Source organism: Schistocerca piceifrons, chromosome 5 (assembly GCF_021461385.2).
Source record: "Schistocerca piceifrons isolate TAMUIC-IGC-003096 chromosome 5, iqSchPice1.1, whole genome shotgun sequence".
Lineage (NCBI taxonomy): Eukaryota > Metazoa > Arthropoda > Insecta > Orthoptera > Acrididae > Schistocerca > Schistocerca piceifrons.
Genome location: NC_060142.1, coordinates 591,113,953 through 591,140,371, shown reverse-complemented (window position 1 = coordinate 591,140,371; position 26,419 = coordinate 591,113,953). Strand labels below are relative to the sequence as shown.

Genomic DNA, 26,419 nt, shown 5'->3' with positions numbered 1-26,419 from the left:
GTTTGTTCCGCTATCATATAATCATACAATAAAGGAGCCTTCTTTCTATGTATTCACAATACATTACATTTGTCTATAGTTGCCACTCCCTGCACCAAGTGCCTATCCGCTGCAGATCTTCCTGCATTTCGCTACAATTTTCTAATGCTGCAACTTCTCTGTATACTACAGCATCATCCGCGAAAAGCCGCATGGAACTTCCGACACTATCTACTAGGTCATTTATATATATTGTGAAAAGCAATGGTCCCATAACACTCCCCTGTGGCACGCCAGAGGTTACTTTAACGTCTGTAGACGTCTCTCCATTGATAACAACATGCTGTGTTCTGTTTGCTAAAAACTCTTCAAACCAGCCACACAGCTGGTCTGATATTCCGTAGGCTCTTACTTTGTTTATCAGGCGACAGTGCGGAACTGTATCGAACGCCTTCCGGAAGTCAAGAAAAGGGAGGTGGAGGGGAGAGTGGGTCGGGGCTGGGGTAAGGATGAGGCAGGAGGAGGAGGAGGAGGAGGAGGAAAAGAAGTAAGAGAGGCAAAAGTTGAAGATAGTGACACTGTATGGAGTCTCTCATACTTCTGGCGAGCCTCAGAGTAAGACAAGCAATCCAGGGACTTTTACTCTTTTATCTTCTTTCTCTCTTGTAGGCCGGGCAATCCGGCAAGCGAGGGGAGTGGTGGTCAGCACAGTTGGCACACACAGGCGGCAGAACACAAGGGCTTCCCTCATGGACTGGGTGGCCACAGTAATCACACAAAGGGTCCATCGTACAGCGGGAAGACATATGCCCAAAACGTAAGCACTGAAAGCAATGCATAGGTGGAGAGATATATGGCTTCACGTCACATCTGTAGCACATAACCTTGTCCTTCTCTGAGAGGGTATCCCCCTCAAAAGCCAGAATGAAGTCGCCAGTATCAGTGCGGCTCTCTTTGCGACCCTTCTGCACACATCGAACAAAATGAACCCCACGCTGCTCCAGATCAGCTCGGAGTTCCTCATCATGATGAGGTCCCTATGAAAAATGACACCCTGGACTGCATTCAGAGGTTGGTTAGGAGTGATAGACACTGGGACATTGCCAAGGCGATCACAGGCACGAAGAGCTGCGCATTGGATGGCAGAAGAAGCTTTGATCAACAGGGAGCCTGACCGCATCTTACTAACAGACTCCACGTCACCAAACTTGTCCTCGATATTTTCCATGAAAAACAATGGCTTTGTGGTGGAGAAAGTGTCCCCATCCGTCCTAATACAGACGAGGTAACAGGGAAAGGGTTTCAACCCAAGATGGTGAGCCTGCCCCTCCTCCCATGGGGCAGCCAGGGAAGGGAAGGCTGCCAGGTACTACGAGGAAGCATTTAAGGATCCTTCACCATTCGAAGAGATGGCCATGTGAGAACGGCCAGATTTTTGCAGCTTGATACACTTCATGCGCCAAACATCCACCCTGATACCACCCACTCTGACTAGGGGCTCTCCCCATGGGTGCCACCCAGCCACAGCAAGGGCTGTCTGGCACAGCAGCCGTTGCTGCGAGTTCTGATGCTCCAAGAAGACAAGCAACCACTCCTTGGCATACATGGGGAGGGAACAGCTCATGTATCAGTAGTATGATCACTGTGTTGTCAGGGGGCTCAGCCATATGGGTACATAACAGCCCCAACACACGGACTGGCTACACGTGCTGGTAAACTAGCAGGGTGGAAGGGGGCTACCGTGGGGAAGGGAGAGGGGTTGGGAGGGGGGAGAGAAATCCACACTGTAGATATAGCAATCATGAGAAATTAGAGCAGACAAGGTATAAGCTCTCTGCCCTGAAGCAGTTCAGCATCAAGGATTTATTTCAACGTAGATTAGAAAATGAACTCAAAGCGATTCCAGAAGATGACAATATTAAAAGAGCACTTATAAAACCTTCTCTAGAGGTACTATGGACTGAGAGTGAGTGTCTAGGTAAATAGGATCCTCCATGGATGTCTGATGACCTGAAGATGTTGATAAGTGAAAAGAAAAATCTCTACAAAAAATGGTTATCACTTAAATCACTACAGGACAGGCAAAACTACCAGACAACAAATTACAAATTAAGAAACAGAATTAAATTAGAAAAGAACAAGATGTGGGAACAGAAATGTATTGAAACTGAGAGTCTAATAGGTGGATCAGAAACAACAGAAGTATGGAGGACAATTACCAGTATGAAGAAAATACAAGTAAACAAAGCAGTAGACAACCTAATTCCCTTAAAGGAATGGAAAAAGCACTGTGCAGACCTTTTAACTGAAGATAGGCCATATTACATGCAAAGGAATGAAGAGAAGATGGAAGTAACTGATCATAATATAAACATTACAATAGAGGAAGTGAATTGTGCATTAATTAAAATGAAGAATGGTCGATCACCTGGTCCAGGAAATATTCCTGTTGAATTATTGAATGCTGGAGGAAGATATCTGAAGAAACAAATAACCTGTCTGACAAACAACTGTTGTGAAAGGACTGAAATTCCCTCAGAATGTAAAAAGTCATATATGGTTTCTGTTTTCAAGAAAGGGAACAGAAAACACACAAACTGCTACAGAGGCATTACTGTCAACTGTACAATGAGCCGCTTATTTGGCAAGATAATGTTTGAAGAAATTAGACAGAATGTTGACCACCGTATTGGGGAAGACCAGAGTGGGTTTAGGCAGAACAGATCATGTACAGATGGCCTATTTATTTTACAACAACTAATGGAGAAATTTATAGCAGTAGGGAAGGAGCTACACATTGTCTTTGTAGATTTAGCAAAAGCTTATGATAGTCTCTAGATCTTAGCTGTGGGAAGCTATGAAAGATATAGGTATGGATGATCACCTAGTACAAATTATTATTGCAATGTACAGAGATAACGTGGTACAGATTAAACAAGGTTCAAAGTTATGAGAACCTATTAATGTCACTAAAGGTTTGCGGCAAGGTTGCAGTATGTCACCCATCTTGTTCAACTTATATGTAGAAGTGGCTCTCCGAAATTGGATGAACAGCTCCAGAGGAATGGGAATCACTGTCAACACTGTACAGATATTTTCATTAAGTTTTGCTGATGTTCAAGCTATTATAGCACAAGATGATTATGACCTTGAGTTCATGATAAGACGATTATATCAGGTATACAACAGATGGGGACTACAAATGAGTCTAACAAAAACAGAGTATCTGGTGGTGAATAGTGATGCTAAATTTGAAGTAAACATGAAGGACAAAGCAGTTATAAGATACGTAGAGAAATTTAAATATCTCGGGGCACATATTGATAAAAATGTATTGGGCCATACAGAAGCAAAATACAGAATATAGCAAAGCAGAAAAGTGTTAGGGTGTATGAATTCTTTTTGGTGGGATAAGAATACTTCCAAAAGCAATAAGAAAAGAGTAGGTAAGATAATGTTTGAATCAGTGCTATGCTATAGATTAGGGATCTTAAATGCGGATCTCAAAAGAAGACTAATAGTTGTGGAAATAGATTATTTGAGTAGGAGTGCCAGAATAACAAGAATTGAAAGGAAAACTAATGATGAAGTAAGAGCTAGAATGAAGGCAAATGATACAGTGATAGATAAAATTGAAAGAAAATCATTAAAATAGTATGGGCATATGATGAGAATGCCAGATCATCGGTGGCCAAAGAAGGTTTATGAATGGAAACCACCTGGTAGGCATAACCACGGAAGACCACTACGTTCTTGGACAGACCACATAAATGGAGTAATGGAACATCGCAGCATCGACAAGGGAGATGCACTGGATAGAGAGACTTGGTGGAGGATAAAAGGATATACAACAATATGTTGTTATTAATTATTCTTTGTATTGATTGATCATGTAATAATAATAATAATAGATACATTAACATAAATATTTACAATGAAGGTATGGAAATTTAATTACATCAATGAGAATTATTTAATTTCTGGAATGTAAAAAAAAAAAAAAATTATGCAAATACTTTCAGATTAAAGGAAGCCATTCACCGAAAAGCTGAAGCATTGAATTGTCGATAGGCACGAAATAAAACTTGCTAGATTTCGGAGTTATTGTTAGACAAGCTAAATTAAAAGAAAAACACACACAGTGCTGGCTGGATTAAGAGTTCGAATGCTTTCTTTCTTGGTAGGTGGACCGGATGTGATGGGGGAAGTGTTGGTTGGGATGGGTAAAGGGAGAGGCAGGCAGGAAGCAGTGATAGGGACTAGGGGTGGGCAGCTAGTGGCTTAGAAGAAGGCAGTCGATTTGCCAGCTAGGAGTACAGGACGGAGGGGTGTCAGGTATACGGGCTATGCATGTAATGCACGATTGTACGGATCGGTGGGGAGCAGTGCACACTGAAAGTAATGTGGGGATGTGAACTGTGAGTGAGTGACAGGATGGAGAGGGAAATTGTGAGCGGAGGGTGCAGGGACATGGGACACCTAAGATTGAGATCTGAACAATTAGGGTAGCAGTGAATGTGTCATAACAATAACTCCCATCTGCATAGTTCAGAGAAGTTGGTGGTGGAGGGAAGGATCTAGGTGGCACAGGTTGTGAAGCATCCATTGAAACTGAGCTCGATGTGCTCAGCTCCATGTTGTCGTCAACTTTGTTCTTGACAACAGTTTGACAGTGGCTGCTCATCCCGGTGGACAGCTGGTTGGTAGTCATACCAACACAAAAACCTGTGCAGTGTTTGTAGCAGAGCCCATCCTCTAATGGGGCAGGATAAGTCTGTGACAGCATGTGCCACTCCCCATTGGTCCATAAAATTGTGTGCTTTATGCCTAAACCCATATACATGTCACCCAACACTCCCATATTCCTAACCAGCAAAATGACTGCCTCCCTACGATCCACTAGCCACCCACCCCCATTCCTTTTCCCTGTCTCAAACCTGCCTATTCCTCCACCACCCCAACTGACACTATTGCCACAATATCCAGTCCATCTGCTGAGGAACAAAACAATGGCACTGTTAGTTCAGCACGCACCATGCAGGGGCACAGGCACACGTGCGCACATTTGTGTGTGTGTGTGTGTGTGTGTGTGTGTGTGTGTGTGTGTGTGTGTGCGCACACACACTCTCCTCTAATCCAAAAGCATTTACATTCTACAAAAACTTTCCTACAACATTTATAAACAACTATGTGTTGTTTGTAGGGTATAGTTTGAGAATGGACACTGTAGTCTGAAACTAGTCATCACAAATAAAAATTTTTGAATGCGACTGTGATAGAAACTGGGAAAATTTAAATTTAGTAATCCAAATTGTTGGTCCTCACTCCTACATTATGTTGGAACTTCACAAATACGTGACTTGTCAGCGTTGCAGGACACTCATGCCTACACAATGAACAAACTATATTTTACAAGAACTTGTGCCAGAATTAATTTAATCGTTAGTGTTCACAGTACAATGTCACACCAGTGTATGTAAGAGTTAATATACATAACAGATCATGACATGCAGTAAACGTAAATCTCAAAGCTGAGGTACAATGGACAAAATATGAGATAATGGACGCATATGGACTCACAGACATGTTTACTCATTGTATATATCAGCTGCCGTTGAGACTGCTTACTATTATTGTTATATCCTAGCCAGTAATGCCACCCTAGCCCGCTGCCAAAAGGTTGGCAGCATCAAAGTCCGGACGCCGTCCGCATAAGCAACGCCAGCGAGACAGCAAATCGCCGCAAGTCTGCGCGCGCCACCGCTGGCTTCTGGGTTCTTAAGCGCTGGAGTCGCGAGCGCTAGGACAGTTCTGTATTCGCCGCTCAGTTGTATACTCGCCACCGAATTGTGTACTTGCTAGTCAGTTGTGTGTTCATCGCAGCAGAGTTGTTGTTTGTCGTCAGCCGACGCTGACCTAGCCGCTCCGACTCGAACTAGACAGATTTCTGTAGACACGGAGTTCACCACTGTGTTTCTGTATCTTCGTTAATAAAGATAAGTACCGACTTTTATTTAATCAGAGTGTTTGGGTTTTCATCTTTCTGTTCACTGTTCCAGCGGACCGGTCGGCCCGCTATTAAAAGTGTGGCGGTGACTTCGTAAGCCGTTTCTACCGCGAATTGTTTGTCGCTACGAACACCGCCACAAAACTGGCGACGAGGACTTCCGAACTCGTGTGCAGGGCTGGTTCAACTTGTTTCTTGTTATACTCATTATAGCGATAAAATTTTGGGGGCTGGTTTAATTTGTGTTCACTATGTCTGCCGAATTACAACAGTTGATCTTGTTACAGAGTCAGCAAATACAAAGTCTGGTGGAAGCAATCGCCAAACAAGCGGCTAATCTTCCAACACAAAAGGAGCAAGCACAGGCAGCACCACCTTTCCGTGCTTTTGATGCATCAAGAGAAGAATGGCGAGAATATTTCGTGCAGTTGCAGGCGCACATGACAGTCTACAAAATCACAGGTACTGAGCGGCAGCTTTATTTAATTTCCACTGCAGGCGTGGAAGTCTATCAACTACTTTGTAAGTTGTTCCCGGAATACCAGCCAGAAGCTTTAGACTATGACGTTGTTGTTAACAAGCTTGCTGAGTATTTCGAGTCGCGAGTTCATGTGGCAGCAGCCAGATTCAAGTTCTTCAGATTAAAGAAACTGCCACATCAATCTAATAAACAGTGGTTAACAGATTTATGGGGGCTCACCCGTCAGTGCCGATTTAATTGTGTGTGTGGAGCTTCCTACAGTGATGTCATGCTACGAGACGCTATTACTCAAAACATTGCAGATTCTCGTATTCGTGCTGCTATCTTAAAGTTGCCCGACCCGTCATTAGAGACTGTGATAAACATCATTGAAGCCCAAGATACTTTTGACTATGCTGAGTGTGAGTTAGATCAGCCATGTATTTCTCAAATTGCCTGTGCTAAGCAAGTTATGTCACGCCCGCGGCCCCACCAGCAGAGTCAGACTGTAAACACTAGCCGGCCGCGTCATGTTGAACACATTCGTCAGCCGCGTGTGCAAAATGATAGAGTTAAGTCTTGCCCTAAGTGTGTTCTTGCTCATCCTCGTGAACGTTGCCCGTTAAGAAACGCGGTTTGTCACTTTTGTCAAAGGAAAGGACACATCCAGACTGTTTGTTTGCGTAAACGCAAGAACAATTCTAGTGCTACCCAGCCCATGGATATTCATGTTCTTCAAAGCCAGCCCGCCCAGAAGGTCGCGTTTAAAGACTCTTCCACGGTTCGTGTGGGTAATAAACTTGTTCGCAATAAGCCACCCACCCAGCCCTCTGCTATGCGACCCAAGCGTAATTCAAACGCTGTGAAAAGTGATGTACAGACTGCAAGTGACGCGGGAGTTGTTGTTCCACCCGCCCAACCCACGAGTTGTCGTAAGCAGTGAACACGCGCTAAACGCGCTGATTTTGTGTCTTCCGCCTCCACTGCACCGATCCAGAGGCAGTGTAATAAACTATTTGTGAAACTACGCATCCAGGATAAGACCTTCAATTTTCAATTAGACACTGGTGCGTCTGTGGCTCTCATAAATAGTGCTACGTATGCGGCTATCGGCCGCCCTAAGCTTTCAGCGGCAAAACATTCTTTGGCTACTTATAGTGGAGAACAAATTCCTGTGTTAGGTGTATGTAGCGTGCCAGCCACATTCCGTGGCAATACAAAAACAGTTTCATTCACAGTGCTCCGCGCTACAGACAGTGTAAACATTTTCGGATTAGACTGTTTAGACTTGTTTGGCCTGTCTATCCAAGACAATGCGTTGCAAATTAATTCTGTTGTTGTTCCTCAAGACAGCATAACCGATTTGTGTAAACGATACAGTGACATATTTAAAGACGAACTAGGTTGTGCTGCGAACTTTGCCGCTCATATTACGTTAAAAGATAATGCTCAGCCTCGATTTTGTCATGCTCGTCCAGTGCCTCACGCCCTCCGGGCACCTGTAGAAGATGAACTTCGTCGTTGGCAAAACAACGGTGTTATTCAACCCGTTTCAGCGAGCCAGTGGGCTTCTCCCTTAGTTATTATAAAGAAACCGTCTGGCAAGTTACGTTTGTGTGCTGATTTTAAGTCGACAGTTAATCCTCAGACTGTCATTGATTCTTTTCCTTTGCCTAGACCGGACGAGCTGCTGGATAAGTTAGGGGAAGCTCGTTTCTTTTCCAAAATTGATCTCCGTGAAGCATAGTTGCAATTGCCCCTCGACGAGCAATCACAACAGTATTTTGTCATAAACACGTCGTTGGGGTTGTTCCGTTTTCTGCGTTTGCCTTTTGGTTGTGCGTCAGCTCCAGCTGTTTTTCAGCGTTTTTTGTCACAACTTCTGGCTAATGTGCCATCGTGTTGCAACTATTTAGACGATATTATTGTGTCCGGTCGGACGCCTGCTGAACATTTCCGTAATTTGGAGTGTTTGTTTAAAGTGTTGTCTCAGGCAGGCCTACGTTGCAACATCGATAAATGTTCATTTTTCCTTACGGAGCTGGAGTATCTGGGACATGTTATTAATGCTCAAGGCATTCATCCCTCCCAGTCACATTTAGCAGCTATTCGTGATTTGCCCGCCCCTCGCAATCTGCATGAATTGCAAGCAGTTCTTGGCAAATTGACGTATTATATTAGGTTTATACCTAATGCATCACAGATTGCTGCACCGTTGCATCGTCTCCGCCGTAAGAATGTTCCGTTTGTGTTGTCAGCTGATTGCCAATCAGCCTTTCAGCAGCTTAAAGAGGCTTTATTGAATGATCGTTGTCTGGTCCATTACGACCCTAACAAGCCTCTGGTGTTAGCTTGTGATGCCTCTTCTTTCGGCCTCGGTGCTGTGTTGTCTCACCGAGTCGGTAACACCGAACGTCCTATTGCGTTCGCATCTAAATTGCTAAACAAAGCTCAGTGTAATTATAGCCAATTGGACAAGGAAGCGTTGGCTATTGTGTTCGGTGTCACAAAATTCCATCACTACCTCTATGGTCGACCATTCTATTTAGTAACAGATCACAAGCCCCTGACGTCACTGTTTCATCCGTCTAAACCAGTTCCTCAGCGGACAGCTCAGAGACTACAACGTTGGGCTCTTTTGTTATCACAATACCAGTATGAAATACTGTATCGCCCTACAGCTCAGCATGCAAACGCTGACGCGCTTTCTAGATTGCCGATTGCTGCGGATGATGTCTTCGATTCCTCTGACGACTCTTGCCATCAGATTGACGCCGATGAGCATCAATCCCTCCGGGATTTTCCGATTGATTATCGTCAGGTGGCACGTGAGACAGCTACGGATCCTCATCTGAGTTTACTATTACGTTTTGTTCAACGTGGTTGGCCGTCCAAGGCAAAGGACATATCGGATCCTGTGGTTCGTCGCTATTATCCGCAACGTCATCTGTTGTCTGTTTCGCACGGAGTTTTGCTGTTATGCACCGAGAATGACCAGCTTCGTGTAGTGGTTCCCCAAGTGCTCCAATCCAAGGTCCTCGACTTGTTGCATCAAGGTCATTGGGGAGTGGTCCGCACCAAGCAGCTTGCCCGCCGTCATTGTACATGGATTGGCATTGATAAGCAGATTACGCAGATGTCTACAGATTGTTCGACGTGTGCCGAACACCAAGCTGCTCTGCCTCAACGCTATTTTGAGTGGGCACGCCCTGCCGGTCCCTGGCAGTGAGTACATATTGATTTCGCTGGTCCATATTGGAATTCTCGTTGGCTCATCGTGATAGATGCATTTAGTAATTTTCCGTTTGTTGTGCCCATGCAGTCTACAACGTCTGCACACACTATACAGGCGTTGACTTCAATTTTTTGTATTGAGGGTCTTCCAGAAGTTTTAGTGTCTGACAATGGTCCACAATTTACCTCTGCTGAATTTGAAAGTTTTTGTTCTGCCAATGGCATTCGCCATGTTCTTACTCCGCTGTTCCACCCTCAATCGAATGGTGCAGCGGAACGTTTTGTACGCACATTCAAGGATCATATGGACCGCCTTCGTGCTACGCACTCTCGTCAGCAGGCCCTCATCACGTTCCTGTCGTCGTACCGGACCACGCCACGCGACGGCCCTTCGCCTGCGGAGCTTCTCCACGGCCGTCGTCATCGCACCCTACTACGGTTGTTGCACCCCCCGGATCGACCCACCGCTTCTGAGCATCGCACGCATTTTCAGCGCAACGACGCCGTTTTTTTCAGAGTTTATCACGGTCGCCGTCGTTGGGAACGTGGTACCGTGATAAGTGTCCAGGGTCGCGGTTTTTATACTGTTCAAGGTGCTACTGGGGTGCACAGGAGGCATCAGAACCAGTTGCGCAGCGCTGGCCGCCCGGATTCTGCCGCTCGTTCTTTGTCCACAGATTTGGTCCGCGGCGGGTTCCAGCCGCGCGTTCAGACTTCGCTGCCGCCCTCTTGGCAGCAGCAGCAGCCGTTGCCGCTACCACGCCGACAGCCCGTCCCGTTGATGCCTCCCGCGCAGCTTCATCCGGGAGCGCCCCAGGTGGTCGCTCCGGCGCCTGCGGTCCCTCTTCAGTCGCCACCGCCTTCGGAGCTGATGGACGTCGACCCCTCAGCCGGGCCGCCTTCCCGAGCAGTGGCTGTGCAGCCTGTCCTGCAGCCGCTCTCCTTGGGCACACCCAAGGAGTCTGACACCGCAGCGCCTTGTCCGGCGCCCACTCAGCAGCCGTCGACGCAGCGTCAGGAGACGCTGCCTCTCTTCGTGGGTCCCGACGCCCCGTCGCGTCCAGTACCAGAAGCTGCGCCCGTGGTCACCAGCGTGCACCCTGACCTCGGTTTTCAGTCGGCGTTTCCCGAGGCCCCGCGCAGCCAATGCTGGGGTGCGGACCGGGGACTGCCACCGACAACAGTCTCCGCCCCGGTCTCTTCTGCTACGCCTGCGGCCAGACCCCTCCCCCGCCGTCGACGCTCGCCACGTCATTATTCAACGACGGTGCGGCGATTTGGGGGGGAGGAGTGTTATATCCTAGCCAGTAATGCCACCCTAGCCCGCTGCCAAAAGGTTGGCAGCATCAAAGTCCGGACGCCGTCCGCATAAGCAGCGCCAGCGAGACAGCAAATCGCCGCAAGTCTGCGTGCGCCACCGCTGGCTTCTGGGTTCTTAAGCACTGGAGTCGCAAGCGCTAGGACAGTTCTGTATTCGCCGCTCAGTTGTATACTCGCCACCGAATTGTGTACTTGCTAGTCAGTTGTGTGTTCATCGCAGCAGAGTTGTTGTTTGTCGTCAGCCGACGCTGACCTAGCCGCTCCGACTCGAACTAGACAGATTTCTGTAGACACGGAGTTCACCACTGTGTTTCTGTATCTTAGTTAATAAAGATAAGTACCGACTTTTATTTAATCAGAGTGTTTGGGTTTTCATCTTTCTGTTCACTGTTCCAGCGGACCGGTCGGCCCGCTATTAAAAGTGTGGCGGTGACTTCGTAAGCCGTTTTTACCGCGAATTGTTTGTCGCTACGAACACCGCCACAAAAATTATGATCTTTTTATGGTTTTGGATTTTAGCAAAAAGGTGGCTGATGTTGTTACTTTAAATATGGAGTTACACAGGAAATGTGACTGTGAAGTTAAATGTTTATGTACGAAAAATTATGTTGAAAAATGTACTGATATGAATGGTGCAGACTCACAGCTTTGCTGATAAGGTTGTAAATCCAACTAACACAGAATTTTCAGATGAGGAAACAGCATTACTGAACAAAGGTTTAAAATATATTCCTGCAGTTCCAGTATCTAGTAACAATGTAGCGGACATAATGGCTGAAGCCAAAACTGATTGTACACAATAAAACTGAATAGCATACAAGAAGCCAGGGTTGCTGCTAAGACAGAAACATCACTTTTTAATGAAACAATGGAAGAGGGGATGTCAGTAATGAAAACAGAGACTTAAGATTTATTGCCAGTGTTAACAGAAAGTTACAGTGAACTATTATCCTGGTATACAGGAAATACACTGTGCATTTTTAGATCATAATTTTTATAGCGCTCTAAGTTTTAAATACAGTAATTTTTAAATAGGAAATACAAATCAGTTACTCTGCACACAAGAGTAATGTATCATTAGCAAGGCGTATTGCAATGCATCAGTTATCCATGATTGATCATGTGCAGTTTTGCATTTGCTATTTTATATTTTTCAAATTAGGGTTTGACCACAGCTTATAGCTACTCTGAATGTTGGATCACACCTTATAATGGCATTGTAATGTTACTGCTTCCTGACTTTGGACAGTTTTATTGGTACAGTAACTACTGAATGGAGTGTAACCCATGAAATCTGAACTTGTATTTGATCCAACAGATGATTACCACTGTAGAAGTATAAAGCATGTAAAGCTTTATAGCACGTAACAATGTTGTACTGCCGCTAGCGATTTCTCAAGTTCAGTTCGACATGATCATAACATGGGTCTACAATAAACACAGGCAGTTGGAGAGAGCTATCATTTCTGGTCTTTGTGGCATTACTGGATCATGCAGAAGCAATACTTTTTTATATACATATAAGAATACCAGTTATGGTTATGGCGTATAAGTGCACTTGTGGAAATGTATGTTAATGTTTACAAGAAAAGTAGTAGTAGTAGTTGTTGTTGTTGTTGTTGTTGTGGTCTTCAGTCCCGAGACTGGTTTGATGCAGCTCTCCACGCTACTCTATCCTATGCAAGCTTCTTCATCTCCCAGTACCTACTGCAACCTACATCCTTCTGAATCTGCTTAGCGTATTCATCTCTTGGTCTCCCTCTACGATTTTTACCCTCCACGCTGCCCTCCAATACTAAATTTGTGATTCTTTGATGCCTCAGAACATGTCCTACAGACCGATCCCTTCTTCTAGTCAAGTTGTGCCACAAACTCCTCTTCTCCCGAATCCTATTCAGTACCTCCTCATTAGTTATGTGATCTACCCATCTACTCTTCAGCATTCTTCTGTAGCACCACATTTCGAAAGATTCTATTCTCTTCTTGTCCAAACTAGTTATCGTCCATGTTTCACTTCCATACATGGCTACACTCCATACAAATACTTTCAGAAACGACTTCCTGACACTTAAATCTACACCCGATGTTAACAAATTTCTCTTCTTCAGAAACGCTTTCCTTGCTATTGCCAGTCTACATTTTATATCCTCTCTACTTCGACCATCATCAGTTATTTTGCTCCCCAAACGGCAAAACTCCTTTACTACCTTAAGTGTCTCATTTCCTAATCTAATTCCCTCAGCATCATCTGACTTAATTCGACTACATTCCAATATCCTCATTTTGCTTTTGTTATGTTCATCTTATATCCTCCTTTCAAGACACTGTCCATTCCTTTCAACTGCTCTTCCAGGTCCTTTGCTGTCTCTGACAGAATTACAATGTCATCGGCGAACCTTAAAGTTTTTATTTCTTCTCCATGGATTTTAATACCTACTCCGAATTTTTCTTTTGTTTCCTTTACTGCTTGCTCAATATACAGATTTAATAACATCGGGGAGAGCCTACACCCCTGTCTCACTGCCTTCCCAACCACTGCTTCCCTTTCATGTCCCTCGACTCTTATAACTGCCATCTGGTTTCTGTACAAATTGTAAATAGCCTTTCGCTCCCTGTATTTTACTCCTGCCACCTTCAGAATTTGAAAGAGTGTATTCCAGTCAACATTGTCAAAAGCTTTCCCTAAGTCTACAAATGCTAGAAACATAGGTTTGCCTTTTCTTAATCTAGCTTCTAAAATAAGTTGTAGGGTCAGTATTGCCTCATGTGTCCCCATATTTCTACGGAATCCAAACTGATCTTCCGCGAGGTCGGCTTCTACCAGTTTTTCCATTTGTCTGTAAAGAATTCGTGTTAGTATTTTGCAGCCGTGACTTATTAAACTGACAGTTCGGTATTTTTCACATCTGTCAATGCCTGATTTCTTTGGGATTGGAATTATTATATGAAAAGTATGTAATGTTAATTACATTAATGAGAGTTGTTTAATTTTCCAGAATATGAAATTTTTAAAATAATTTTTAAAAAATTATACTAACAACTATGTATTGTTTGTAGGCTATGGTTTGAGTAAGGACTCTATAGTCTGAAATTAGTGACTAAAAATAAAAATTTTTGAATGCAACTGTGACAGAAATGGGAAAAAAATGAGCTTAGTAATCCAAGTAGCTTGGCCTCGCTCCTACATTATGTTGGAACTTCATAATTATTTTTATTTATTTATAAAATGTTTGTATGCACACTCACCTCTGCATTTAAGGTCCCTGGCGCCAGGCCCTGAATATTCAGACAATGCGCTGCCTGAAGCAAAGACGGCAACTGGTTCGGATCCACACTAACCTCTCCCCGATACACAAATTCTAGCAGAGCTTCCAGATCGTGCGCTGTCACTCCAGCAAGCATGACCACAGGATGCTGACAAGGTGTGCTCTATTTTAGAAAAATGATCTTGTCAGATACAAAAGATAAGAATATTATATTTACAGTTTATATAGAATCAAAAAGTAATAATAAGTTCATGAGTTTCAGATCGAGATCTTTTATTGGAGGAAACATAAATATACTGTATAGTATGAGTATGAGACAGAACAAGGAGTAACTTAGAGTTTGCTGTGAAGAAAGTTAAGAGACTCAGGGGGAACAAAAATTAAATGTGGTTGTAGGGAACAAAGTGTAATTCAAGCATAAAGAGATGTGTTCAATCCATCACTTACAAGGAATCTATTCTCCCTTTAAAACTTTTTCCCTGTCTCTTTTTACATCCATTTTTGTTTGCAACATAACACATAAATCTTTCCTTCTTGACATTCTGGAAGCAACACTTCTGTGTGTGTGTGTGTGTGTGAGAGAGAGAGAGAGAGAGAGAGAGAGAGAGAGAGAGAGAGAGAGAGAGAGAGAGAGATAGAGAGAGAGAGAGAGAGAGAGAGAGAGAGAGAGAGAGAATGCATTTGATACAGGCTAGACCATGGTGTGGTGGCCGCCACATAGTTCACATATCATTTAGTTTCTGCAGGAATTGGGTTTTTCACGTGTCAATATGTCAAGGATGTAACACGAGTACCATAATTCAGGGAAACCACTAAACTCAAATGCCATGTGTAACAAGGCATTCAAGGTGGTAGTTATTAACTACCACAGATTGCATCAGCATATAGATAATCCATAGTGCTGCAAATCACTCATCATTTTTACATTATCCAATGGCTGGTGATCATCCGTACTCCCAGTAGCCTCACAATGGAGAATAGATGCCGCTGCTCTAAAAATATATCTTTGCTCACAAGTAACAGGACACAGATATCAACATGGGTGCCAAAACATGTTCTCTGGATGCTCAAAATAAAGAATGGTTCCCTGGTGACATAGGTCATGTTAAATATTTATGTCACATACTAAGGTCTGTGGTCCTTTGGCGATGTGAAAAATTTAAGCTTCTAAGTCAATGCAATGAAAAGATACAGTCATATATGTCAAATATTCTGATACTCACAAACTCACTCATCAAAACCTATAGTGTACTTCCCCGTTGACTTAGAATCATGAAATTTCATATGAAAAAAAATTCTCACAGTATAAGTAAAGGAAAAAAATAAAAATTATTAATCAGTAATTCTACCACACCAAAGATATTTTTTGCCATTTGTCAGCTGTCTGTTAAAGGCCCTTTCTTCTCAGAAATGGGTGAAATATCATGTTGAAACTTATGTCAAATACTAAGCTCTATGGTCTCTTGGCAGTGTAAAAAATTTAAGATTCTAAGTCAATGCAATCAAAAGATAAGGCAATGTATGTCAAATATTTTGATACTCACAAATACACTCATCAAAACCTATAGATAAGCTACTGATATACTTGTTGGTCCTGGTGGTCTAGCATAAATCGTGTACCTGAAAAACCAGAAGGTCGTGGGATAGAGTCTCAGTCAGACCACAGATTTTTCAATCTTCATTTTAACCTAGCTTTTTTCTCTCAACAATATGAGGAGTTTCTAGAAACAACATGTAGTTTGGATTCAATGTTAAACTGTAGATCCACTTTTCCTACACTAGGTTAGGGACACACAATACGCAGTTACTGGTGTCCAATAGAAAGACTTGCACTAAGCCACTGAGACACACAAAATTATCATCATCATCATCATCATCATCATTATATACAGGGTGTCTCATTTATCTTGACCACCCTAAATAACTGTTTGACCAGATGCAAATTACAAAATGTTTCAAGCAGATGTTCTTTAGCCGTCAGGGGGACATCAATCAGTATGATTGCCTTCGTTGCAGCTTTGTTTTTTACAAAGATATGAACAGCGGTATGACTTTTTTAAATGGCACCCTGTATTTTTTGTTCGGTAATTCATTTTCTCTCCTAAAGAACTATTCAAAACTGTATCACAGTGTACCATTCACTGAAACACAATGTTATTAATTACATAACACAACAATGACATTGACGCTCCCAGCGCTTAGTGCAGGTACTCAGGGTAATTGAACACATCCACATGCTGACGTTGACAGAAGACAAATGTAAACATAAGTAGAATGCACACCCGTCATTCTGTCAACCATCGTCAGTTGAATAGTTGTGCGAGTAGAATGTACACCAACAAAGAGAAGGTAGAAATGCTACTCATCTATGAGGAATGTAAGGTAGCAGAACAATAATTGCAATACTGTTTTCTTATGTACGGGTACATTTAGTACAGTAGTTTAGTCCTTTTAAATACTGTTGCGTAGAGTAGGCATACAGTAAAGGCTGTCCTTCCCGTTTCTTTTATTGTTGTTGTTGAAGACAGGCGAAATGCTACGCAGGCAGAGGAACTGTATAGAGAGCGATATCCTGACAAGAACCCACCTTCCCGACAGTTGTTTTCTCGTCTTGTTGTGACGCTTCAAGAAATGGGAAGTTTCAACCCATGACAACACACGTCATAGCACTCGCACAGACGAAGCTGCCAAAGTTACTGTTCTCGCTTCTGTTGCTATGAATCCACATGTAAGCACACGACACCTTGAACACAAGATTAGAATTCTTAAAACCAGTGTACATCGTATTCTTACATGTCCCCGGTTCCATCCTTACCACGTACACCTACATCAAGAATTGCATGGGAATGATACAACCCGAACTTCTTCTCCAATGTTCTATTTACCGATGAATGTTCCTTCTCAAACAAAGGACAGGTAAATACAAGGAACATGCATTATTGGTCCAGCGACAACTCATGATGGCTTAGACAGGTGGAACATCAGCATCAATGGAGAGTTAACGTCTGGTGTGGGATGCTTGGTACTACAATTATTGGCCCTTATTTCATCAATGGTAGTCTAAAAGGCACAGCGTATGCCAACTTCCTCAGACAAATTCTTCCTTCTCTTCTGGATGAAGTGCCGCTAAGAAGCAGAATGCTTTAATGTGGTATCAACACAATAGATGTCCAGCACTGAATGCCTTGCGTGCACGTCATGCTCTGAACTGAAGTATCGTGCCTGATGGATTGATCGAGGAGGGACAGTTACTTGGCCTCCTACGTCTCCTGATTTAAATCCTCTTGACTTTTTTCTTTGGGGATGCATTAAAGACGTTGTCTATCATGATATTCCAACAACTCCAGAGGACATGCAGGAACATATCGTGCTTGCTTGTAATTCTCTTCAGCAGGCAACACTGGAAGCAGTAAATAATTCTTTCATTCAACAAGTGCACCAGTATATTGGTGACCATAGTCACCACTTTGACCACCTTTGAATGTACTACCTCTGGGAAATGGTAAAGGAAAGTCAAAGTCAATTTTGTGTTATGTTTTTACTTGGTTTTCATTTGTTTTCTGACAACTCCAGCAACTGGATAAGTTTGTGATCCCGGGCTCAAAGTCAATGTTGTGTTAATGATGTTGTGTTTCAGTGAATAGTACACTGTGATACATTTTTGAATATGTCTTTAGGAAAGGAAATGAATTACTGAATAAAAAGTACAGTGTGCCATTTAAAAAAGTCATACCACTGTTCATATCTTTGTACAAAACAAAGCTACAATGAAGGCAGTCATGCTGATTGATGTCCCCCTGATGGCTAAAGAACATTTGCTTGAAACGTTTTCTAATTTGCATCTGGACAAACATTTATTTAAGGTGGTCAAGATAAATGGGACACCCTGCATATTACATAATTAAGATTGTACAGAAACCTGGAGTGTGAATCCTACTCATACTTGCGCAGTTGTTTTTCCCCTGAAACTCTCACTTTCCGCACAGACATGAAAATCCATACCTTCTCCTGGGCTGTATCTAAATGGCCAGTGTCTGGTGTTATAATGCTCTCAGTCTTCCTCCTGAGTGTCCAGGATGCATAAGTGAGCCAGCTGCATTGCTTCTTCAGTCCAGGTGATGAGGCTTTCCGCTTTGTCATCTTAAATATTGTCGCTGAAAGAGGAACAGTGTTCCATAGTCATTTTGGCCTCATGACCAGGGAGCCTTTAGTGCCTTTCTTCGCTGTTTTGTATGCCAATGTAACAACAGGCAATACTGTATCCTGACCTCTGTGTTTGACATCAATGTATGTCTAGAGGATACCTACTAACACCTTACTGAAGTGTTCTGTGAGGCCATTCATGTGTCAATGGTAGGCAGCTGTCAACCTGTGGATGATGTTGCTACTTGAAAGTACCTCTGCTACTTGTCTCAACTGAAAAACTTCTGCACGATCAGAGGCCATCATAAGGGGTGCTCCATGCTTCAAAATGGTACCTTCTACAAGGAACTTTGTAATTACTGGAGCTTCGACAGTTAGCACAGCTTTGGCGACAGGGTAGTCAATGCAGACTATTATCCGTTGATTCCTGTTTGTCAACTTTGGGAAACTCCCAAAGACGCCGATTCCAGTTCTGTGGAATGGCACCACTGCAGGTGGAATTGGTTCCACGTGCCCCGAGGTAATTCTAATATATGTTTCCATCACTGACATTCCTTACTGTGGTTCACATAGTGTCTTACCAGATAGGTAGAGAACTGTGAAGTGATACCAATGTCTGATTCTGTCTAGATTCTTCAAAAATCCCAGGTGACCAAATGTTGGGGCATCATGGAAATACTTCAGGATAACTGGCCACATATGAGTTGGGATGATGAACAACCATTACCATCCCACTGGAACACAGTTACTCTTATATGATGCTCCATTTACTAATTGAAATTTTCCTGTTTCTCCTCCTTCAAGGCTTCTATGGTTTTCAGCAGTGTTTTATCTTGCCTCTGTGCAGCAGCAATGTAATTTAATGTGGTGAAGACCCAGATTTCATTCATGATGTTAGGTTCCACTAAATGATTCCCTGAAAGGCAGTCAGTGTGCTTGAGTTTCCATCCACTTTTGTTTATCACTGTGATGTTTTGCTCCTGAAGCCTCAGTGTCCATTCAACAGTTGTCTCAATGGATCCTTCAGGCTAGTCAGCTAGCAGAGAGAATGGTGGTCCATCACAACAATGAATACTTTGCCAAATAAATATAGTCATAACATGTTGATGACCCAAACAATTGCAAGACATTCTTTCTCGGTTGTAGTTCAGTTCATCTCAGATTCGGAGAGTACTCTGAAAGAATTAGTTTTTACCTTTTTAGCACCTTTCTGACTCTGCACTAGAACTGCATCTACCCCATAACTGCTAGTGTGGGTGGAAGTTCTGTCCTATATTTCTTGTCATACAATGCTAGGACTGGAGAATATTTCAGTGTTGTCTTAAGAACAAGAAAGGATCCATATTGCAATGTTCCATGAAAATTTGACATCTCCTGCAGTATTTCTTGCAAGAGACATGCCTCAGTACAGAATTCCTTTATGAATTGCCAGTAGTATGAGCACATCCTGAGAAAACTTCTCACATCATGAATGTGACAAGGAACTAGAAAATCTGTGACCGCTCTTATTTTCTGTGGATCAGGATGGACTCCATCACCAATCACTAGATGCCCAAAGTTCTTTACTTTTTTGGTAACAAAAAGATGCTTTTTCATATTCATACAGAGTCCTGCTGTCCAAAAACAGTTCAACACTGTTGTCAGGTGGCCTAGATGTTCTTCAAACACCTTCAAAGAAATGACAATGTCATCTAGACAGTGAAAACACATCATCCATTTAAGGTGTCGAACGAGGTTGTTCAAAGGTTGTTGGAGCATTATGCACGCCAAATGGCATAACTTTAAAACCAAAGAGGCCATTAGTAGTTTTGAAGGTGTCTCTTCCTCATCAACTTCGATTTGCCAGTAGCCTTTCCATAGCTGAGAAATAAGTTGGTCCTTTCAAGCAGTCTATGCAGTTCCCTCTGTGTGGCACTGGGCAGACACCTTTCTTTACAATTTTGTCCACTTGATGGTAGTCGACACAGAAAAGCCATGTGCCATTCTTCTTCTTCAGAAGGCCCGTAAGGACAGGACCGACCAACGACTCTCTGAAGATTCAGTGATGTAATCTTGCAGCATCTTCTCTATTTCCTCCATCATTCAGCCGGCGACATTCTATGTGAGCACTGGCTAAATGGTGGATGATCACCAATGTTGATACAGTGTTTTACAATGGGCTGCTTTGTCTGTCTTTTCTCCAACCCAGATCTGAAAGCATCCAACAATTGACACAAAACAAATATCACTCACTGACATTGTTCCTCAGTCAGGGCTGATCACACACACACACACACACACACACACACACACACACACACACACACACACACACACCTTTACAGATGAGTAGTGGCTGTTCACGACAATTAGTGATCCAAAGTCATCCTTGACAAACTACAACGCTTATGATTGGTGCTGACATGTCAGTTTCTTTTGTGAGCCTGAGTAGCTTCAGTTGACAAAAGCTTCACAGTTTAACTGAGCATCTCAATTTATGACTGGAACTCAACTTGTTGATGGCAGCGGGTTAAAAACGTCTTCAACAGCAAACAACCAACAACAGCAATATTTGTTGTTTGTGCTTGTGATAATAGCTTAAGCTCTAAGCTTCCACAGTTTATGACTGTTTGTGATACCTGCAAGAAGTCTCATCCACAAACAGCATCATGGCTACATTCTGTTAAAACAACAAACTTTAAGGACTGTCACTGATAGTTATTCTTGTAATATACATTCCTATACGCTGGACCTATTTGCCATTTGCGACCTTCAGCACAATCGCTTTCACATCACACAACTTAGTATTCTTTATTTGGCGACGATAATCACTCAACATTACAGAAAAAGAAGCCCCTGAATCAACTAGTATGGTGGCCTCACCTCAATCGATGGTCAATTCGCATAGTTTTCCTGAAATCGGTGACTAAGAGAGTGGCTGGTATCTCTATGCAGCAATGGGAATAGCCATAGTGTGTTCATAAACGACCCTGTCCCAGGTACAGCAATGAGCTCTGCTCCCCAGGTCAACTATGATCATCTACAGTTGATGATGATTAAGGGCTTAAAAGGACTACGCTACTTGGTTAACGTTCTCCTGATTCACAGAAAAATTAACCAAAAAGGTATGAAACAAGAAAAGGAGAATTTTCAGTTCCAGGGTCTGTCACCATGTCATTGAGGTTGAAAATGTGCATGACAGTATCTTTACCAGAATAATTAAAAGTGACATAAAACCCAGGAGCTAAGGACTGTACCTATCATTCATAAATGCCCAGGATCAGCTAACAGTAACACTCAGTGAGAATATAGGCGATTGTGAGAGGACTACCACAGCTCCACTGAGGGGAGTCCTTTTGACCCAGAAGGGACTCGTGGGTAAATCTGGTGTGACTGACACAGTCAGCACAGTACGATTGCAACTTTCCAAGAGGCCTGAAAAAAAGTATGCTGTGCCTTGGTGGCATGACTTGCTTGCATTGATAAGGTTGTGATAGCCTGACATTCCATATCCCAAGTTTTCAAAATGCAGTGTCACAGCTGCAATAAGTAGTCTGTGACTGCTACTCTGAATTTGACTTTGTCTCCTGTGGTTGTCTTTTAGCTTATTTGCCAGCGAGTTCATTTCCCAGAATACCCACATCGTTTGGTGTTCAGATGAATGTTACTGTTGAACTGGAGCTGTGGAGATTAACTGGAAAGTCTTTGATGTTAAGTGACTCAAACATCTTGATGTAGCTCTGAGATACGCCTTGAAAGCAGTTCATGGGGTTGCTACAAACCAGGAAGACTTTTGTGCCAAGAGTTCTAATGTTCTGCAGAGCCAATAATACCGTGACCACCTCTGTAGTGTATACACTGCAAGCATTCGACTGAGAATACCTCTCATGGCCACTTACATGTGCAAAAGCACAACTGACCGTCACTCATACATGTCAAATTTGGGTACGGAGAACCGAATTGTACAGGTGTCTGAGAATAGTAGAATCAGCATTTTTCATAGGGCCACAAGAGACATCTATCTGAATCATAGGACAGGGTACATACCATGAGGGATGCTGGGTGGGAACCCTATGAACACAGAGAAGAGGGGGCAGTGTGGGGTCCTTGCATGGAGGTTCAAATTGTATCTCAGCTGCTTAAGCCATTTTTGGAAACAGTCTGAACTGATAGTTGTGAATTAAAGTCAAGTAACACGGATGGGTAGGTATCTGACAGATTGTGACGGCACAGTTTGCCAATAGTTGCTGGTAGCTGACCCTTAGTAGAGAGAGATCAGCTTTCACCAGTAAGCCTTCTACAGGGCTTATATGGAAAGCTCTAGCTGCCAACTGCACACCGCTGTGATGGACAGGGTCTAACCAGTTCAGTATTGATTATGCTGCTTACCTGTAAGCAACACACCCATAATCCAGGCAAAATAAAATAAGAGCTTTGTAGAATCACAGAAGAACTGTGCATTCTGTGACCCAGGAAGTGCTGCTGAGAAATCAGAGGGTATTAAGTTTCCTCAGGCATTTTTCCTTGATATGTTTTTAATTTTCATACTGATTTGTTGTGTTCCCAATTTCTCATTTATTTTAGCTGGGAACTTGTTAAGTAACTGCACTAGAGCACATGACTGCACTATGAAGCAGGGAGAAATTGGCAAAAGGTTTCATGAAAATTATTTTTGAGACTTAATTGAGATTATACAACTCACAATATATCTGAAATTGATTTTTATTATCAGCAACAAAAACACATTAGGTATAACTGTATTAAAAATGTAAATGTCTTGTGACTAGGGCCTCCCATCAGGTAGACTGTTCACCGGGTGCAAGTCTTTCAATTTGACACCACTTCGGCGACTTGCACATCGATGGGGATGATTTGATGATGATTAGGACAACACAACACCCAGTCCCCGAGCAGAGAAAATCTACCCAGCCGGGAATCAAACCCGGGCCCTTAGGATTGACACACTGTCGCGCTGACCACTCAGCTAGCAGGGGTGGACATAACTGTATTGAGAGTCAATGTAAGAATTACAACACACTTACACCTCTTCAAGAAATGCGGTTACTTATTTGACACAACATTCTTACAACTTGCTTTTGTTGGATAAATACCTTATTTGCTTTAGGTGCATTGGCCAGAAGATAATCCCATAAGTTGGTAATTTACACTGAAGAGCCAAAGAAACTGCTACACCTGCCAAATATTGTGTAGGGCTCCTGTGAACACACAGAAGTGCCACAACACGACATGGCATGGGGCCGACTAATGTCTGAAATAGTGCTGGTGGGAACTGACACCATGATCCTGCGGGGTTGTCCATAAATGCATAAGAGTGTGAGGGGGGTGGAGATGTCTTTTAAACAGCACATTGCAAAGCAACCATATATACTCAATAATGTTCATGTCTGGGGAGTTTGGTGGCTAGTGGAAGCGTTTAAACTCAGAAGAGTGTTCCTTGAGCCACTCTGTAGCAATTCTGGACATGTGGGATGTCTCACTGTCCTGCAGAAATTGCCCAAGTCTGTCAGAACGCAAAATGGACATGAACAGATGCAGGTGAACAGACAGGATGCTTACGTATGTGTCACTTGTCAGAATCGTATCAACGTATTAGGGGTCCCATATTACTCCAACTGCAGATGCCCCACACCATTACACAGCCTCCACCAGCTTGAACAGTCCCCTGGTGATATGCAGGGTCCATGGATTCATGAGGTTGTCTCCATACCCATACACGTCCATCCGCTCGATACAATTTGAAACGAAACTCGTCCGACCAGGCACCATGTTTACATTTGTCAAAAGACCAATGGTGGGGTTGACAGGCCTAGGCATGTGTAAAGCTTTGTGTCGTGCAGTCATCAAGGGTACACGAGTGGGCATTGAGCTCCAAAAGCCCATATCGATGATGTTTTGTTGAATGGTTCGCACGCTGATTCTTGTTGATGGCCTAGCATAGAAACCTGCAGCAATATGCAGAAGGATTACACTTCTGTCACATTGAGCAATTCTCTTCAGTGTTCATCGGTCCCATTCTTGCAGGATCTTTTTCTGGCTGCAGCAATGTCGGAGATTTGATGTTGTACCAGATTCCTGATATGGTCGTATGGAAAATCCCCACTTCATCGCTACCTTGGAGATGCCTTAAATCTTGATAACATTCCATCTAGCAGCAGTAACCTATCTAACCAGACACTTATTGTCTTATGTAGGCACTGCTGACTGCAGCACCGCATTCTGCCCATTTACATATCTCTGTATTTGGATGTGTGTGCCTATACCAGTTTCTATGGCACTTCAGTGTAGTACTGGCACCTAGCAGAAAGACTTGTAACCTAATTTGCAAACAAATGAACACAGTTACTGTGACATCTCACCTTTGAACACTGGTAATGACAAAGGCTGCCACTAAAACTCCAGCAAAGCATTCACTGTGATTTACTTTGTATAGGTATGGGGAAAATTTCTTCCACCAGTCAAAGGTTATTCGTAAATGGAGTACCCCAGCAGATCCCAATTCATTTGGAACATCCAAAAATCTAGCTCAGATATCACGCATGTCAGTGACAACTCAGAACAATGAAGCCCAGAAATCTGAGGCATAGAACCTCATACAGTCAGTGGGTAACACTAAGGAGAGATCTGCAAAGCAAATCTTACACCACATTCTAGTGTGGCCAAGTCTAAAGCTTTTCTCCAGCATTTAGTGTCCCTATCACAAAGAGATAACAGCAGGTAACTAATGAATTTAGAGACATGCTACTAGTATCATATCAAGTTGGTACAGCCCAAACGAAACTGTAAGACACATTCTCATGGAAATTAAGTGGGAAAGCTGACACTGTTCTTGTAAAACATTGTTGTTGTCCTGATCTTCACTCTTAAGACTGGTTTGATGTAGTTCTCTATGCCAGTATATCACGTGCAAGCTGCTTCATCTCTAAATAACTATTGCATCCTACATCCATTCGCACATGGTTACTGTAGTCAAGCCTAGGTCTTCATCAATAATTTTACCCCTCCATACTTCCATCCAATATCAAACTGGCATATCTTTGATGCCTAAAGTTGTGCACTACCAACCCATCCCTTATTTGGTCAAGTTGTCCCATAAATTTCTTTCTTCCTCAATTTGATCCAGTAATGCCTCGTTACTTATACAAACCACCCGTCTAATCCAACATTCTTCTGCAGCACCACATTTCAAAAGCTTCTATTCTCATTTTGGCTAAACTGTTAACATTATTTCACTTCCATACAACACTACACTCCTCATAGTTATCTTCAGAAAAGATTTCCCCAACATTTCAACTTGTATTTTATGTTACAAAATTTCTCTCTTGCTGAAAATGTTTTATTCCTATTGCCGATCTGCACTATACCCCCTCCACTTTGATCATCATCAGTTATTCTACTGCCCAAATTGCAAAACGCATCTACTACTTTTAGTGTGTGTTTTCCTAAACTAATTTCCTGATTGAATTCAGCAACACTCCATTAGGATGTTTTACTTTTGTTGATATTCATCTTATAGTCCCTCTTAATGACACTATCAATTCCATTCAACTGATCTTCAAAGCCCTTTGCTGATGTCATCTTCCTAAATTTGAAAAGTTACATTTCCCTTATTTTTCATATTACAAATTTCTCCTTTGTTTCCTTCTGATTTTCCATGAGGTTATCTTCGAGTCATATCTTCTGTTCCTCTGAACAAATTTGCATCAGTGTTTTTCAACTATGGTCTGTAAGTCACACCAGTCAGCACCTATTTCTTTCAAACAGGGATTAACACATTTTTTCTGTTTAGCTTGATTAGTTTTTATATTTTCTCCTTTCCAAGGATCTCTACAGGATCTGTAATGATAATGCTACACCTCACATATTTTTTTAAATATATTCAGTGTCAAAGCATCATTCAGTCTTATGACACTTTGATGTCTTTCTCGTGCCCATGGAAGGTCACATTTTGTCGTACTTGAAGACTGGTGGAGAAAGTGTGGAGGCCTTTCAAATTTTGAAACCATTAAATGT

The 26,419-nt window shown here is 42.8% G+C and overlaps 1 protein-coding gene across 1 annotated transcript in view; it reads right to left on the bottom strand.

The window, feature by feature from the left end:
- The window catches only part of LOC124799155 (transcription factor GAGA-like), a 57,480-nt gene that overhangs the window by 19,227 nt on the left and 11,834 nt on the right, over positions 1-26,419 (bottom strand). The window contains exon 2 of the mRNA XM_047262693.1: positions 14,247-14,429. Within this exon, the coding sequence (XP_047118649.1) occupies positions 14,247-14,429 (183 nt within the window). The remainder of the gene's footprint in view (positions 1-14,246; positions 14,430-26,419) is intronic.